The sequence below is a fragment of the Acomys russatus genome, chromosome 4, assembly GCF_903995435.1.
Source record: "Acomys russatus chromosome 4, mAcoRus1.1, whole genome shotgun sequence".
Lineage (NCBI taxonomy): Eukaryota > Metazoa > Chordata > Mammalia > Rodentia > Muridae > Acomys > Acomys russatus.
In genome coordinates this window covers 48,192,239-48,207,846 of record NC_067140.1, presented here as the reverse complement: position 1 = coordinate 48,207,846, position 15,608 = coordinate 48,192,239, and the positions used below count along the sequence as shown (strand labels likewise).

The 15,608-nt window shown below is 36.9% G+C and overlaps 1 protein-coding gene across 1 annotated transcript; it reads right to left on the bottom strand.

Annotated features, from left to right (window-relative positions):
• Positions 1–1,377: 1,377 nt before the first annotated feature.
• On the bottom strand, positions 1,378–5,734 carry LOC127188417 (olfactory receptor 4F4-like). The gene is made up of 2 exons (XM_051144883.1): positions 4,737–5,734; positions 1,378–1,429 (listed from the first exon to the last, which is right to left on the bottom strand). The coding sequence occupies exons 1-2, from the start codon at positions 5,732–5,734 to the stop codon at positions 1,378–1,380; spliced, it is 1,050 nt and encodes a 349-aa protein (XP_051000840.1).
• Between the last annotated feature and the right edge of the window lie 9,874 nt (positions 5,735–15,608).

The window sequence follows — 15,608 nt, the reverse complement described above, 5'->3', positions numbered from 1 at the left end:
ATTAATTTACATCTCAATGGTTATCCCATCTCTTGTATCCTCCCATTCCTCACTCCCTCTCATTTCCCTTACTCCCCTCCCCTATGACTGTTCCTGAGGGGGATTTCCTTCCTCTGTATATGCTCATAGGGTATCAAGTCTCTTCTTGGTAGCCTGCTATCTTTCCTCTGAGTGCCACCAGGTCTCCCTATCCAGGGTACATGGTCAAATATGGGGCACCAGAGTTCATGTGAAAGTCAGACACTCAACTGTGGAGAATGTCCTGTCCATTAGCCAGATCTGGGTAGGGGTTTGAAGTTTATTGCACATATTGTCCTTGGCTGGTGCCATAGTTTGAGCAGGACCTCCTGAGCCATCTCTGGACTACATGGATCTTCTTTTTTCGTGGATTTAATTCAGAAGTGCTGTGTGTGTGTGTGTGTGTGTGTGTGTGTGTGTGTACCTGTGTGTGTGCTTGGGCACAAAGGCTGATGTATGTGAAACTATGTATGCGTGCACATGTTTGTGGAGATCATAGGGCACCTCTGGATATATTCAGCTTTGGTTTTCAAACAGTGCCTCTTTCTTACTCTCTGTTAGCTAAGCTACCTGACTGAGCTCAGAGCTGAGATTAGAAGCATATATTATTAAGTACAGTCTTTCCACATGGGTTACATGAGAGCTGGATACAGGGTTTTGTTTTTTTTTTTTTTCTTGGAAAACACCTCCTTAATGCTAATGATTTGATTTTTAATTATGTAAACCATTTTTGATTCTCAAATAAAAAATTATAATATAAGATATATTTAGTAATCTCTAGTTTACATTCTTACTTATTCTTGCTGAAGAAAAAATTTCATCGTTTAAAGTGCTTTGGTAAGTATTTATAAAGTTACACATGTATGTAATACCTGTATCTCTGTTTTAATATAAAATGAGCATATTCTCCACAGACCCTTTGACCATTGACATCACCTAATCTGTGGCTGGTAGATTTCGTGTAATAATTGGAAGATGACTTATTTTGTAGTTATTTATTACTCCATGTATTTAATTTAAGCAAAGAATGTTGTGATCTTCTTTTCAGCATTATTTCCCCATTTGTTATTTACTAGTTTATCACTTGATATGATGGTTCGATGTTTTCAGTCTCATGGCTGATACTTCTGCACTTTTGATAAGATAGATCTTGGATTGAAGTCAGACTTCTATATTAAAGATTAGTTAGATGTCCTTTTTCTGCCATTGCCATGAACTCGTGCCAGTTTGGCTATCACTAACAATGTATTTGGAAATTTTTTCTATAGCTTCATCCTTAGGTTATATTAGTAAAAATTGAAATCATGTGTTTTACAGGATGGTTATCATATTGAATATTACTATTAGCATGCCTACATTTTAGCATGAAACAACAGCAATTTTCTTGTAAATGTTTTTCATCTCACATATAAACTATAAGATTATATATTTTAGGCTGTTTCCATTTTCTGGCTATTATGAATAAGGCTGCTATGAACATGGTTGAGCAAATGCTCTTGTTATGTGCAGGAGTATCTTCTGGATATATTCCAAGGAGTAGAATAGCTAGGTCTTGAGGAAGCCCTATTCCTAGTTTTCTGATATACCACCAGATACATTTCCAAGGTGGCTGTACTAGTTTGCATTCCCACCAGCAATGAAGGAGTGTTCCTCTCTCTCCACACCCTTGCCAGCATGTAGTGTCACTTGAATTTTTGATCTTAGCTATTCTGATGAATGTAAGATGGAATCTCAGAGTTGTTTTGATTTGCATTTCCCTGATGACTAAGGAGGTCGAATGTTTCTTTAAGTGTTTCTCAGCCATTCGATATTCCTCTGATGAGAATTCTCTGTTTAGTTCTGAGCCCCATTTCTCAATTGGGTTATTTGGTTTGGTGGTGTTTAATTTCTTAAGTTCTTTATATATTTTGGAAATTAGACCTTTGTCAGATGTAGGGTTGGAGAAGATCTTTTCCCAGTCTGTAGGCTGTTGCTTTGTTCTGTTGACAGTGTCTCTTGCCTTACAGAAGCTTCTCAGCCTCATGAGGTCCCATTTATTAATTGTTGACCTTAACACCAGGACATTCTCCACAATTGAGAGGAGAGTGAGGTCTGACTTTCACATGAACTCTGGTGCCACATATTTGACCATGTCCCCTGGATAGGAAGGCCTGGTGGCACTCAGAGGAAGTATAGCAGGCTACCTAGAAGAGACTTGATATCCTATCAGCATATACAGGGGTAGGAGGTCCCACTCAGTCACAGTCATAGTCATAGGGGAGGGGAGTAAGGGGAAAACAGGAGGGAGGGAGGAATGGGAGGGTACAACGGATAGGATATAATATGAATAAATTAATAAAATATACTTAAAAAGATTATATATTTCCCAATTTTCTATTAGAATATTGAGTTTATGAATGTTACTTATATCTAATAATAGCTATTCTTTATATATATAATACATATAATATTATATGTTAATTCTCTCATTTATCTTTTATAAGTACACAAATATACACACAAAAATAAACATACTTGGCTATAATGCACATAATTACATTTTAACTACAATGCCCAAAGTTATTATCTACTAAGACTGGAATATGAAATGTCCCTGAAGTAAGTTGTTAAATACTAAAGTTTTAAAACTCTTGACAAAGCTAACAAAGATGATTAGTATGGATATTATAATACTACCTAATATTCACTGTATAATGAATATATCTCAGGTTTATATTATATATCTGTACTATTTCATTACTTCTCATAATTACCATATGTAATGCATATCATGATCTTCTTTTTAGGAATGTTGGAACCAAGCCTTGCAAATGATAAATACTCATAATTGTGTTTAATAATTTAAGGGGAATTGAACTAACATCTTTTAACTTTGAAATTCTGATTATGGAAAATGATAGATGTATGTAAGTCACACACTTTGTATCCACATGGTAAGAGGTTGGAACAGTCTTAATTCTTTTCACTGTTTTACAACCAATTGCTGTACCACAGGTTTTCACATGACATGAAGATATATAAGATTGGAAAGCTCGGTTTTGCTATCATGCCCAATAATGTACTAATAGACTTTGTTTGCTATAGTAGTAGGAGATAAATAATAGATAGTGAGTGTCAGTGGCAGATCAATAGAAGCAGCAAAACAGCTCTACCACTCATGGAATGCAGCCCATTGATTAGCACAGCCACAATACATGTGTCTGGGAGAGGCAGAGCGTTGAGGACTTACCATGGAAATGACTGATTGTTTTTACATAAATGTTAACGTTTGTGATTCTTTTAAGATTTTTATAAGATTTCTTTTAAAGATAATGGTTTCTTCCCTTTTAACTACAAATTGTAGCCTGCTGGTAAAGAAAAGCTGACTGAGAAATCACCTTGCTTGCTGACCTTTTTAATATATAACAAACTGCTTAGTTACAAACATATATGGGTACTTGGGAATAATTTGTTTTTCCTGTGTGTTTTTTATCCCACAATATGGAAAACATTTGTTATTGTGAGGGTATTGAGAAACATGTTTTCCTTACATGTACTCATTGCACTCATTGAATTAAAGAAAAATAAAATGTAACCACATTGTGATTTTTTTTAACTGCTTGAAAGATTTTGCTGGGATATATAAGCTGTGGGGGAAATAATAAATGTTGCAATTTTCTCTTCAGAGTTTGTTCCACCCATTGAATGAATATTTGTATATATGTGTCTATGTATAATAGTGGGTTGGGTTGGCACTCACTCTCTGGAGTTTGTTCCTTCCACCCAGTATGTCTGTATGTATATATGTATGTTTGAATCTATGTGTGTGTGTGTGTAAGATAAAAAGCTTGAGAATGAAGTGTGTTGTATTTTACCTGTGGGAGTTTGTCTTACTTCATCATCAAGTGTAAATGTAAGTGTGTGTGTGTGTGTGTGTGTGTGTGGTCTTTTTATTTTCTTCTTTTCTTTCCATTTTAGACACTTGCTGCCACCAGCGGAAGCACATCCCTCCCTCTACAAAGAGCCAATAACTCTAGACACCGCTTCCAGAATGCTAGCAGCATTGACCCACCACCAGCAATTTAATTCTGGCCCCTCAACTTGCCAGTATCAGTGGAAGCTATTGCTGGTAACAATCAGTTCTGTCCTGAAAAGTTACTCTCAAGAAAAGTCTGCAGGATGATCAGCCAGCTGTGGATAAATGGCCTGGCTCAGTTTACAGTGTGGTGTTGAAGTTAGTCTCTGACAAGTGAGCAAGTAAGAATATCTTTTATAATCTTAGCAGTTGGCAATAAAGTCTTATTTTTAATAGGATGAGTAATAATTCTTTCTTTTTTTTCAAGGAAATGAGCCAAATAAAACTTTCTTTAATGTAAAATAATCCACTTTATATCTTTTGTTATCTAAAACCCAAAAGTATCCAGAAAGTCTCAGTTGTGCACAAATAATAAAAATAATAACTTTCATTTTCTAAAATTTAGTAAAATTGTATTTTGATTTTAAAGGCATTAATTTTAAGACTATATAAAATATAAGCTATGATCACATATAATAAATTGAGGCTTTATTAGAACCTTCTTTAACAATTACTAAGTCAAGTAAAAACAGAATTTTATAATTGGCGTAAGGTCTACTGAATAATTTAATAGCTTTAATAGCTTTCTTCTCTCATTATCTCAATGTAATGGCTACAGAAGACCTAAGACTTTACCCAAAACTTTAATTTCCATTGTCTTAGACGTCTCATTGCAGTTTTCATCTCTGTGTTCCTCAGTGTGTATATAATAGGGTTCAAGAGAGGAGTGACCACGGAATAAAACACAGCAAGGAATTTATCTAATGACTTGATGGGGAACGGCCAAGCATAAATGAAGATGCAAGGTCCAAAGAACAAGAGAACTACTGTGATATGAGCAGTCAGTGTAGACAGAGCTTTAGATGATCTGTCAGAAGGGCGGCGCTGGATGGTCATTAGAATGATACTGTAGGAGATAATTAGGAGAACAAAGGAAAACACAGTGAGCATACCACTGTTGGCAATGACCATGAGGTCTAACTTATATGTGTCTGCACAGGCAAGTTTAAGTACTCTAGGAAGGTCACAGTAAAAACTGTCAACCTTATTGGGACCACAAAAGGGTAAGTTCACTGCAAAGGCCAATTGGCTCACTGAATGTAGGAAGCCAATTCCCCATGCAGTGGCCACAATGCCAATGCATACATTGCCACACATAATAGTCATGTAGCGTAGAGGCTTACAAATTGCTACATATCTGTCAAAGGCCATGGCAATGAGAATCACCAGCTCACTCCCACCAAAAAAGTGAAGGAGAAATATCTGTGCAAAACAGCCCTTGACAGAGATGACTTTGTATTTGCAGAAAAAGTCAGCAATCATCTTTGGAGCTGTGACAGAGGACAGACACAAATCGATGAATGAAAGGTTGGCCAGCAGGAAGTACATAGGGGAGTGGAGGTGGGAATCAGAAGTCACAGTTATGACAATAAGAAGGTTCCCAAACACAATTCCTACATAGAAAACAAAAAAGAATGCAAACAGAAAGATCTGAAGTTCCCGAGAATCAGAGAGTCCAATAAAAATAAATTCAGTCACCACAGAGTGATTTGTTTCCCTTGTTGATTCATTCCAGAAGAGAGTCTCCGCACTTGCCTTGGAGAGGACAATGAAGAGGAAGTCAGAATTGTTACATGCAAATTCTAACCTCTGCTCATTCATTAAGGACTTGCTATGATCTATTGCATAACAGCTCCCAAACTAGAAATAAAAACTCACAATTTACACTATACTGCCTCATTGCTCTTTTTTTTTTCTTCAAATAGACAAGCCTCCCACATCTCCATGGTTCCAGACTCCATCCTAAAACACTATTATTGTTTGTGCTGCTTTTTCTTGTACAGAAAGACTTACTTTCTTTACCCATGAATGTCAAGACACTAAGATCTAGTACTTCCTTACATTATTTTAAATGTTAAAGTGCTTAGGAGAAAAATAATTTTGCCAAAATGAAACAAAATGTAGAAAATAGAAAAGACAAAAATAAATAAAAATATAGAATTAAAATTACATGAGAAAGACATTTATAAAATAAAAGACAAAATGGGTATGATAAATAAAGTCTTAGGAGTAAGACAGAGAATTATATATTATTAAATTTCCTGGAAGTATGCTGTTAATTGTTATTTGTTTGAAGATTTATTTACTCCCAATTGTATTTAGAAGTTCTGTTTATCTTTCCATTATTCCAGTTTTTTTCCTTATCCATACCCAATTAAGTAACAAAGGGCTATGCCCAATATCCTCTAAAATTTACTGATTTTTTTTATAAATATAAGGACATATTTAATCATAAAATAATTAATTAAACATTTCTTAATCCCATAAAAATGTAATCATCTGAACACTGACAACACCCAAGGATAGGATTACTATTGTCCGGTATACTATGGTGTGACTTGTCATTAAAACTTTTCTTTAGAACCATACTATGCAAAACGAAATCATATTATGTATACTATATTTTGAGTTTTAATTTGTTTAAAAATGTTGAAACATTTGAGAATAAAGAAAATAGAGAAGGAAAAATTCCAAGTCATATCTCTATGAGAAATATACCAAGGGTGAGATGGTTCAAGGCTTTCAACTGCTGAAAAATAAGAATCTACCATAGTAGAAAATAGCAGTTAAGGACCAGAATTTTCAGAAAAAAAAAAAAGGAATCCTGTGGTTCACTATGGATCTCACCTGCAAAGTTATGTGGCTAAGAGGAGAATGATAAAATGGAATCTCCATCTAGTGTCCATTTACTAGCCAGTCTAATCAAAAATCATTTAGGAATGTTAAAAAGTCTCAGGAAGTTTGAAAAGGATTAAAGGATTCTATTATTAAATTTGCATTAATTGAAGGAGTTCTCCTGCACCTAAAATATTGCTTATATAATAACTAAGGACCAAGCATAACTAAGAAGAAAATATTTTCATCACATTAACTTTGAACTCCATCATTAAAATTTCATGATATTTTATAAGCATCATTTGCCTCGATTTGTTTTTAGAGAATACATGTTTGTATTCATTGGGAGGAGAATCAGGTCTTTGGGTTTAAGCTCAGATCCATTGCTTTATCCTGGATGTATTAAGAAAAATTCCTGGGCCTTCATTTTCCTGATGGAAAATGTCACAGCACTATCAGTAGTGTTCTACAACTTCTATGTGTAAGAAATGTTAAAAACTAGATTTCCCTGGAATTATTATTTTAAAAAAAACCACAAAAAAATAAAGTGCTAGATTTTGGAAAACATGAGTATTATATAAAACCACCAAACAGAAAGGAAGTATTTTGTCAACTCAGGAAAATGAGCTGTAAGAATCCGTATTTGCTGCTACTAGAACACCATTAGCAAGGGTTATCCTTTCAATACTACTCATGTTAATTGTTGTAAGAACTTAAGACAAGTCTGCAGTATTTATCATTTGTTTTCCTGAAGAAAAAAAAAAAAAGGCACACTTGAGTTCTGCAGAATGAGTTTCTGCTGATAAAAGTATTGGCCTATCAATAGAATTCTAACTCACAGTTGCTTCTAATGATGAATATCAACTTTGCCATTCCACTTACCTCTTTCATAATTTAAAGAGACAGCAGTAATCCTGCAGAGTCTGTCCTATACACACTCTCAAAGCATTAACACTTCAGGGAGATTGGTTTTTATATGAGTCATCTTCCTAAGCAAACCATTTAGCTAATGATAGACATGTATAAAGTAAGCAGAGCCTATGGAGGATACAGAAACAGCTGGAGGCTTACTTGGCAGACCGACATATAGTGTCCTAGGTTTTCCACTGGCCTTTACAGGAAGCATGGAGTATTCCTGAGATCAGGGACCTTACCACAACTTCTTGGATCACTAGGCAATTTTATCATTTCACTCAATCAATAATGATAGTCAAAAAGTAAATTAAATGAGATAACATTGAAAAATTGAATTCTAAATATATTAATATGGAAGTGAATATAACATTTAAATTTTATAAGAATAGACTAGCTTAAGCCATTCATGACTAGGATGTAGACAACATATACAAAATTTCTCAACTAATATTAAAAGTCTCAGTGCTTATAATTTGCTTTATTTTTCAAAATTAACTATCAGGAACCATTAAAATGAATTGGGATAAACAATAATGTTTCTAAACTATACCTAACTTCAGAAAATGAGTCTTCTTAAGTACTCTAAATTTTACATGTCTTTTTCTGTAAATCATAAATGCTTTGAGGAAGACTACCTGGCCATCAAAAATTTGTTTTTATAATATACAAAATAATTTTTATGGAGTTGTGGGATATACAAAAATATTACATGATTCAGTCTATGTCTTTTTTTAAAGATTTATTTATTATGTATACAGTACACATTAAATCACATTATAAATGGTTATGAGCCACCATGTGGTTGCTGGGAGTTGAACTCAGGACCTCTGGAAGAGCAGTCAGTGCTCTTAACCACTGAGCCATCTCGCCAGCCCCTAGTCTGTGTCTTACATAACAATATACATTATACTTTGTAAACCCAGCTGGGAAGAACACTTCAAGTTTTAATAGTGTTGCTTTTAGTAGTTTTCTTTCTCAAAGAACACAAGAAGATTTTTCTCTTCAATTTACATATTTGTTGTTTTACACACACACATATGTTTTATCTATTGGATCCACATAAATTCTATAAGAGACATCTATTAATATTCAGTGCTGTCTCATCTGCAAATAGATGCTGACAAAGTTGCATTGCACCCATTTGTGTTATTTTTTATAATCAAAATAACATAGAACTTTGTGAAGAAATTTCTGATAATTAGATTTTAGGTATGCTGATTAAAAATTCATGTGTAGTATTTTTATTTTATGATCAGCAGTACTTATTGCAAATCCATATCAAGTCAAATTGCTCGAGAGGTACAATCCTTAATTTTTTAAAATCAATAGAGCAATGTTCGTATTCCATAGAGTTCATAGTTATGGCATACAATTCTTACCCGCTAATATCACATACAGTTACAGACCACACATTGTTGTAGGCATAAAGTTGTTGTGTAATTTAAATTCTGATTTCTTGTCTAAATATTGTATAAACTCTGTTCCCCAATTGTCTCCCTATTATGTCAATAAAGCAGTTTACAGCCAATCAACGAGCAGGGGAGAGAATAGGGCTGGACTTCCTGCCAGCCAAGGGAGGAGGAGTCAGGAGGAGAAGCCAAAGAAGTGGTCCAGGAGAAGAGATCTAAGAAAGAGGAGGAAGAAACTGGAGCCATGAAATCTACAAAAGTGCAGGTATTGCTTTGGATGTTTGCTGGGAGTAAGACAAAATAGCATAAAGAGTTAAGAACAGACTTAAAACTGCTCAGATTTGTTGGCTCTGTTTCTAAATAATTAAACTATTATACAACCCAACTAGCTTACACAAGAAGGAAAAAAGGTTAAAGGGACAAAAGAGTGAACCTTCCGGTATCCATCCCAAGGGACGGGTCCTTAGGTGTCTCTCTGGCCTGCGTGCTGGTCCAGCCTGTTCGCTGCTCCACACGTGCTCAAGCCTGGGCTGAACTTGTTGTTGTCTCCTCCCCACCTGCCTGAGTCATGTGGGAAGGGTGGGCTCCTTCTCCCCTTGAGGGTCAATTAGAAAAACAATAGCCCAGGTTGGGTTCCCAAGTCTGTTTCCTGAATTCCAGGCCCAGGATGGCTCCACTCAGTCTGTCACAAGGTATTCATGGGGTGCCCCAAGGGTAAAGCCTACCAAGACTGCTTCCACCTGTGACAAAACTTAATCTTTCCCACACAGATTGTGCTGTGAAGGCTTGTATTATAAAAGAATCTCAATTATTTGTGTGATAGCCAAGTTAAAAAATAAGCTAAGAGAAACAAACAGTTTTACAAAAATAACTTCAACAATTGGTGTCCAACAAGGGGCAGAATTTCAATAGTCTAGCAAGAACATATGTAAAAAAAGAAGAAAAGAAAACAAAAACAAAAACAAACAACAAAACCACCTACAGAGCCCTTTCTTAGTTATGTTGAAAAGAGGAACCAGTTTCTAAGCCAGGAGCTCAAAGCTTCCTGACTAGACAGACCCCCAGCAGAGCAGCAGGGCCTTATATACAAATCCCAGAGAGGCAAAGAAAAAGAAAAAGTGGCTCTTTAAAACAAGCAAGCATTTCAAAGCCACACTTTCCTAGGCAAGGCAGAAAAACACATTTAAGAAGGGGTTCTTGCTGGCCTCACTCCTGCAAGCCAGAAGAGCAAATACTTGTGGACTGAATAATTTCCCAGAGGTGGGAGGAGTCAGGATCCAGTGAATGAGGCCAAACCCAGGCCTCTCCTGGAACCTGGGACTAGAGACTGAGAGAAAGCCTCAAGCCACTGAACTTTGAAAGCAAGAATGGAAGCTGGGTCTAAGAAAGTTAAAAGTCTTTTAGGAAGGGGTTTTGAGATTAAAGAGTTGTGTGTGTGTATGTTTGTGTGTGTTGAAAAAGATGGAAGACACAGTAATGCAGTGCTTCTGTATTCATTTGAGTTTGTTTATCTTAGCACACACATATTTTTTTCATCGACAATTGCAGTTTTGTATATTCTCTTTGTGAAAAATCAGAATAAGACAGACGTGAAGAAGGAAGAAAGAAATCAAGACAACCCATCAGAATTCTTCCCAATGGAGAATGTAAAGTTGATAGCAGATGGATCTCCAGGCTCGCTAGCTACAAGGTGCTTGTCAGCTATTTCTGAAAAGGGTCCAACTATACGTTTTAACAATTAAATATCAAAAAAATGATGAGCAGGACTTCTCTTGTTGCAGCCTATATTGGCACTGAAAGGGAAATTTTTTAATTAGCATTGAAGCAACCAGAACAGCAGAGCTTTCTAACTCATAAGCCCAAATAGTTGAGATGCAGGTCAGCAGGTTTGCTAGCCCAAGGCCCCAGATGATAAGTCACAAAGCTAGGAAACAAAGACCTATTGAGTGTTCCAGGGACCTGCTGGCCATAAAAGATAGGGAGGGTACACAAGGACAAATTCCTGAGAGAAACACGTACCGGACATGATCGAGGGAGTAATGAGCCAAGACCTCCTCATCCAATCTTATGGTGTTTGCTTAATCCCCCCCTTGAGGCCTGCACACAATGTTCCAGGTTTGAGTTTAACCAGATGTGTTGTTAGCTAAGATAAACATCTACCCTCGGGTTCCGAGAAGAACAGGAACCAAGGAATGTTCCGTGTGATTAAGTCTGACCTTACCCCAGATCTGCCTACGCAATTTGCTGATGTTCAAATGTTTGAAACAACCAATTGTGTGTGGCTGTGCCAAAACTTCCTGCTCCCCCCGACCTTTGTCCATATAAACCCCAAACCCCTGAGCTTCTGGGTTGACCACTCTGTCTTCTGTGTGAGATATGTGACGACCTGGAGCTCCGCCAATAAACTACCTCGTGCGTTTACAGCAAGACCGTCATTTGTGTGTCTTTGGGTGCGTGCCATCCCGAGGCTTGAGTGAGGGTCTGCCTTCCGGGGTCTTTCAGCACAACTGACCCAAATCTTTTGTTTGATTTTTGTCTGATGGTTTGAATTACAGTGATATACACTTGAGAAGCAGATCTCTGAGTTCTGCATCAGCCTGACTTACACAATAAAGTCGGGCGGGGGGGGGGGGGGTGGGGAACCCCTGCTGATATGAGAAAGCTGCTTTTTGCAGCCCCTGCTGCAGGAAAAAAGTGGTCAGTTTAAAGATGCCTGGGTGGGAGTTCCCTGCTGAAAAGCCACTTGCAGAGACAGTCTACTTTCAAAATGACAAATTTGTCCTTAAAGTTACTATGTAAGTATCTTTTTCTTAATAGTGGATCTGATCTAGAAGATGAGTACACATCAAAGGAGAAATGATGTCACACTGCTCTAAAGAGGCCAGCCAATATTCTTAGAAAGTGGGTCTCCCATGGGAGAACTGGTATCAAAGGGCATTTTGGCCTGAGAGATAAGTTCTGTTGGTGAATGCAAGGACCCAAAGTTAGACTGGGAGACAAACATAGACACTACATGCCTCCCAAGTCGAAAAGCATTTGTATGCTGACTGAGTTGAAGAGTCACACTGTGGCAGCTGGCTTATCCTTATAAAAGTGAGACATTTTCACAGGGGACAGGTGGAACTCATGCCTGATGGAAAGAGACACAGGGGACTATACAGGTGGCAAAGTAGATGCCAGCCTAGTTAGTTCCCCAAAACTCAAAGGCTATAATTCATCTGTATTTTTAAAAATTATCCCTATTATCTGTAGGCCTGGCTAGCAATCAATTCAAACACAGACACTTGTTATATTTTAAAATAGCCTTAGTTAACCTGGGGCAGGGCAGATATCAAGCCTCTAAATTACCTCCCATAGTGGGACAGGCATGGGATCCCTGCCTCAATCCCATGCCATCTGCTTCCAATAACTTTTATCAAGCTACCTCCCGTCCATAATCCCAAATACTTGCTAATGTTCTTCATCTGGGTCAGATTCTCCATCCACACCAGCCATGTGCTTCTCCTCCATCTAACCCATGGCAGCTTTTTTCTCTTCCCTTCAGGTCTCTCTCCTTCCTCCTCTTGGCCTTCCTTTTATTCTTCTCTCCAGGATGCTGTCTGTCTGTCTGTCTGTCTGTCTGTCTCTCTCTCTCTCTCTGTCTTCTCTCTCTCTCTCTCTCCAAGCCTTACCTATCTCCTTTGCCCTGCCACAGAGACAACAAGCAGTAATTAGTATCAGAATACATCAGACAATCCCCCAACACAGATGTTTAAAAGGAGGAACTGTCCATCCCATACAGAGAAAAGGGATGGGACAAAAAATAGCTGCAACAAATCTACAAGATGCCTAGGGTATGCTTAAACTCTGAAATTAAAAAAAAGAGTTTATATAAGGTTTATTTAAAACACATGCATTTTCTATTGCTCATGGCAACCAACTTGTCTCTTTGAACTTGAGGCCTTCTTATGGAAGACAGGTAGTGGCTTGGCATAATACAACAAGTGCTAGGGAGCCCACAAGAGGATATTTATTCAACCTTGCTCTGATTTCAACATGATAATGGTACTATTCATCCCCTTTGAGAGAGGTCAAAAATAAAACAGACCTCGGTAAAAAGGAAACTGCTAAATGATATCTGTATATACTTATATGACTTCAAACTGTAGAACAAGCATAATTTGCTGACTCCTCCACATGGGAACAGCTCTATAACTTACTGGGACATGAAAATGTCTCCAGCCAGGACTTAAACGGTGAATGGCCTACAGCTCTTTGGCTATAAATTTCTCAGAACCTATCATGCCATTCTTTGAAATGGCGTAGCAAAAAAAAACAAAAAACAAAAAAAAATGTTTTACAAAGAGTAATTTTTAACTGAACTGTGCTCAGTGCACAGCCCATGCATATACTAATACAAAAATATATAACACCCTTTGAAAGATTACATGTTTTACAGAGTAAGAGGACCAGACACCAAAGGACCAGACACCAAGAAAGATAAGACAAGTAGCCTAGGTGATCCTTCCTCGCAGATGGCCTCAATGACAGTGTTTTCTGGGACAGTTTCAAGCTGGCTAGCTATGTCATCCAGCATCACAGACTGTTCCAGTTAGGAATTCAGTTAAGCTCTGAACTATCACAGTATTCAAAGACTGGACAGCAACTGTTTCAGCTAGTGTTGTTTTTTGTTTTTTGTTTTTTTTGCTGTTGGTTTTTTTAGAGACAGTTTTAAGACTAGACAATATCCCAGTTTTCTTGACCGCCCCCCACCCCCCCTCCTGGCCAAACTGAGACAACGTGCCATGAAGGATGGTTTTTTGGTTATTCTATGGGTAATAGGTATTTTTTTTTGTTGTTATTATTTAAAGAGTTGGTTGTGGGAATGAGAAGTAAAAAGGTAGATTATTGAATCTACTTTTAGACCAAAGAACATTTGGAAGCCAAAACTCTTGCATCGATGTAGGCCTTTGTATCATATTTTGTTACGACATGCTGTAATTGGACCTATGTAATTCTTCAAACTGCAATGTTAAGTTCTAGCCATTTTGAAAGCTACTATTATGAGCTGTTTAGGATAAGTAAGAAATGTATATTAGTCAGACAATCAAACTAATAGTCATGTGAGATACTAATTTAGTTAATAAAAAAACATGTTTCCTAGATTATCCGATAAAAAATAGCTAGAACCAAGCAATTCAGATAAGATAGGTAGGTATCTGGTCTTCAAAAACCTCAGAGATCTTTAGAATATGGCATTTAAAGACTGTACTAATTTAAGGTTTCTTTGATATGAGACAGGTCTGCTCCTGGCAGCACTCCACTCTATTTCAGAGAGTATCAAAGGCTTCTTCATATGTGGCAAGCTAGCCAATGAGTTAAAAAATGCCTCTGTGTCGATGACAGATAGAATAGAATACTGTCTAAACAGGACAAACTAGCTGTAGGAGAACTGACTGCTGAGCTTTACAAGGACAAGGTAGGCAAATCCTTTATAATTATTGCTTCACAGAAAAGTCTGTGAAATATTCTGGGCCAGAAGGCTGAAGATGATGCTCCATTATTATGGCCAAATATTGAGGGACTCTCCAGGCAGCCAAAAATCTGTCATTTCTATACTTTTGGAAGCTGCTTTTCTGCACTTCCTATATACTTAGGTAATATTTATTCCTTTTTGACTCTCTGATGGGGTTGAAGACTAGATATTTATAGTCTCACAATTAAATTGTTTAGGATGATAGTAATTGGTAGATAGTAAAATAGTTTATACAAATGTAAGTCTTACCTAATAATTTTAATAGTTGTTATATTACATATAGTTTGTTATTGTTAGAAAATGAGCCTTTTATTAGATTAAAAGGTAGAGACATAGGCATAAAGTTATTGTATAGTTTAAATTCTGATTTCCTGTCTAAATGTTGTGTAAACTCTGCTCCCCAGTTGTCCCCCTGTTATGTCATTAAAGCAGTACAGCCAATCAATAAGCAGGAAAGAAAATAGGGCTGGACTGCCTGCCAGCCAGGGGAGGAGGAGTCAGGGGGAGAAGCCAGGTCCAGGAGGAGAGATCCAAGAAAGAAGACGGTGGAACTGGAGCCAAGGAAATCAACAAAAGTGCAAGTATTGCTGGGATGTTCGCTGGGAGTAAGACAAAATAGCAGAAAGTGTCAAGAAAAGACTTAAAACTGCTCAGATTGTGTTATGAGGCCTTGTATTATAAAAGAGTCTCAATTATTTGTGTGATAGTGAGTTAAGAAATAAGCTAAGTGAAAGAAACATTGTTTTATAAAAATGACTTCATTAGTCATATGGCCAGTATTTGACACAGATATGATATACATTGGAGAATTATGTTCACAGCATAGATTTTTGTCCTTGTCATATCTCTCACTTTTAGCATGTGATCTAATAACCAAAATTTTTTAGTTACTTAGATTATGTTGTTAAAATAACAGATCAGGCAACAGCAGCAAACTTCCTTATTGATGAAGTGAGTAATTTAGAAAACTTGGCTAATATTATTAATGCTGGAATGACTAACAGGGGACTTTACTTGTCAC

Bases quoted from the DNA above. Each gene is read 5' to 3' on its own strand.
- LOC127188417 (XM_051144883.1), bottom strand. From the start codon at position 5,734: ATGAATGAGCAGAGGTTAGAATTTGCATGTAACAATTCTGACTTCCTC. The intron at 1,430-4,736 runs TCTAAGACAATG...AATCTTATAGTT, and splicing joins ATGAAAACTGCAATGAGACG to TATATGTGAGATGAAAAACA.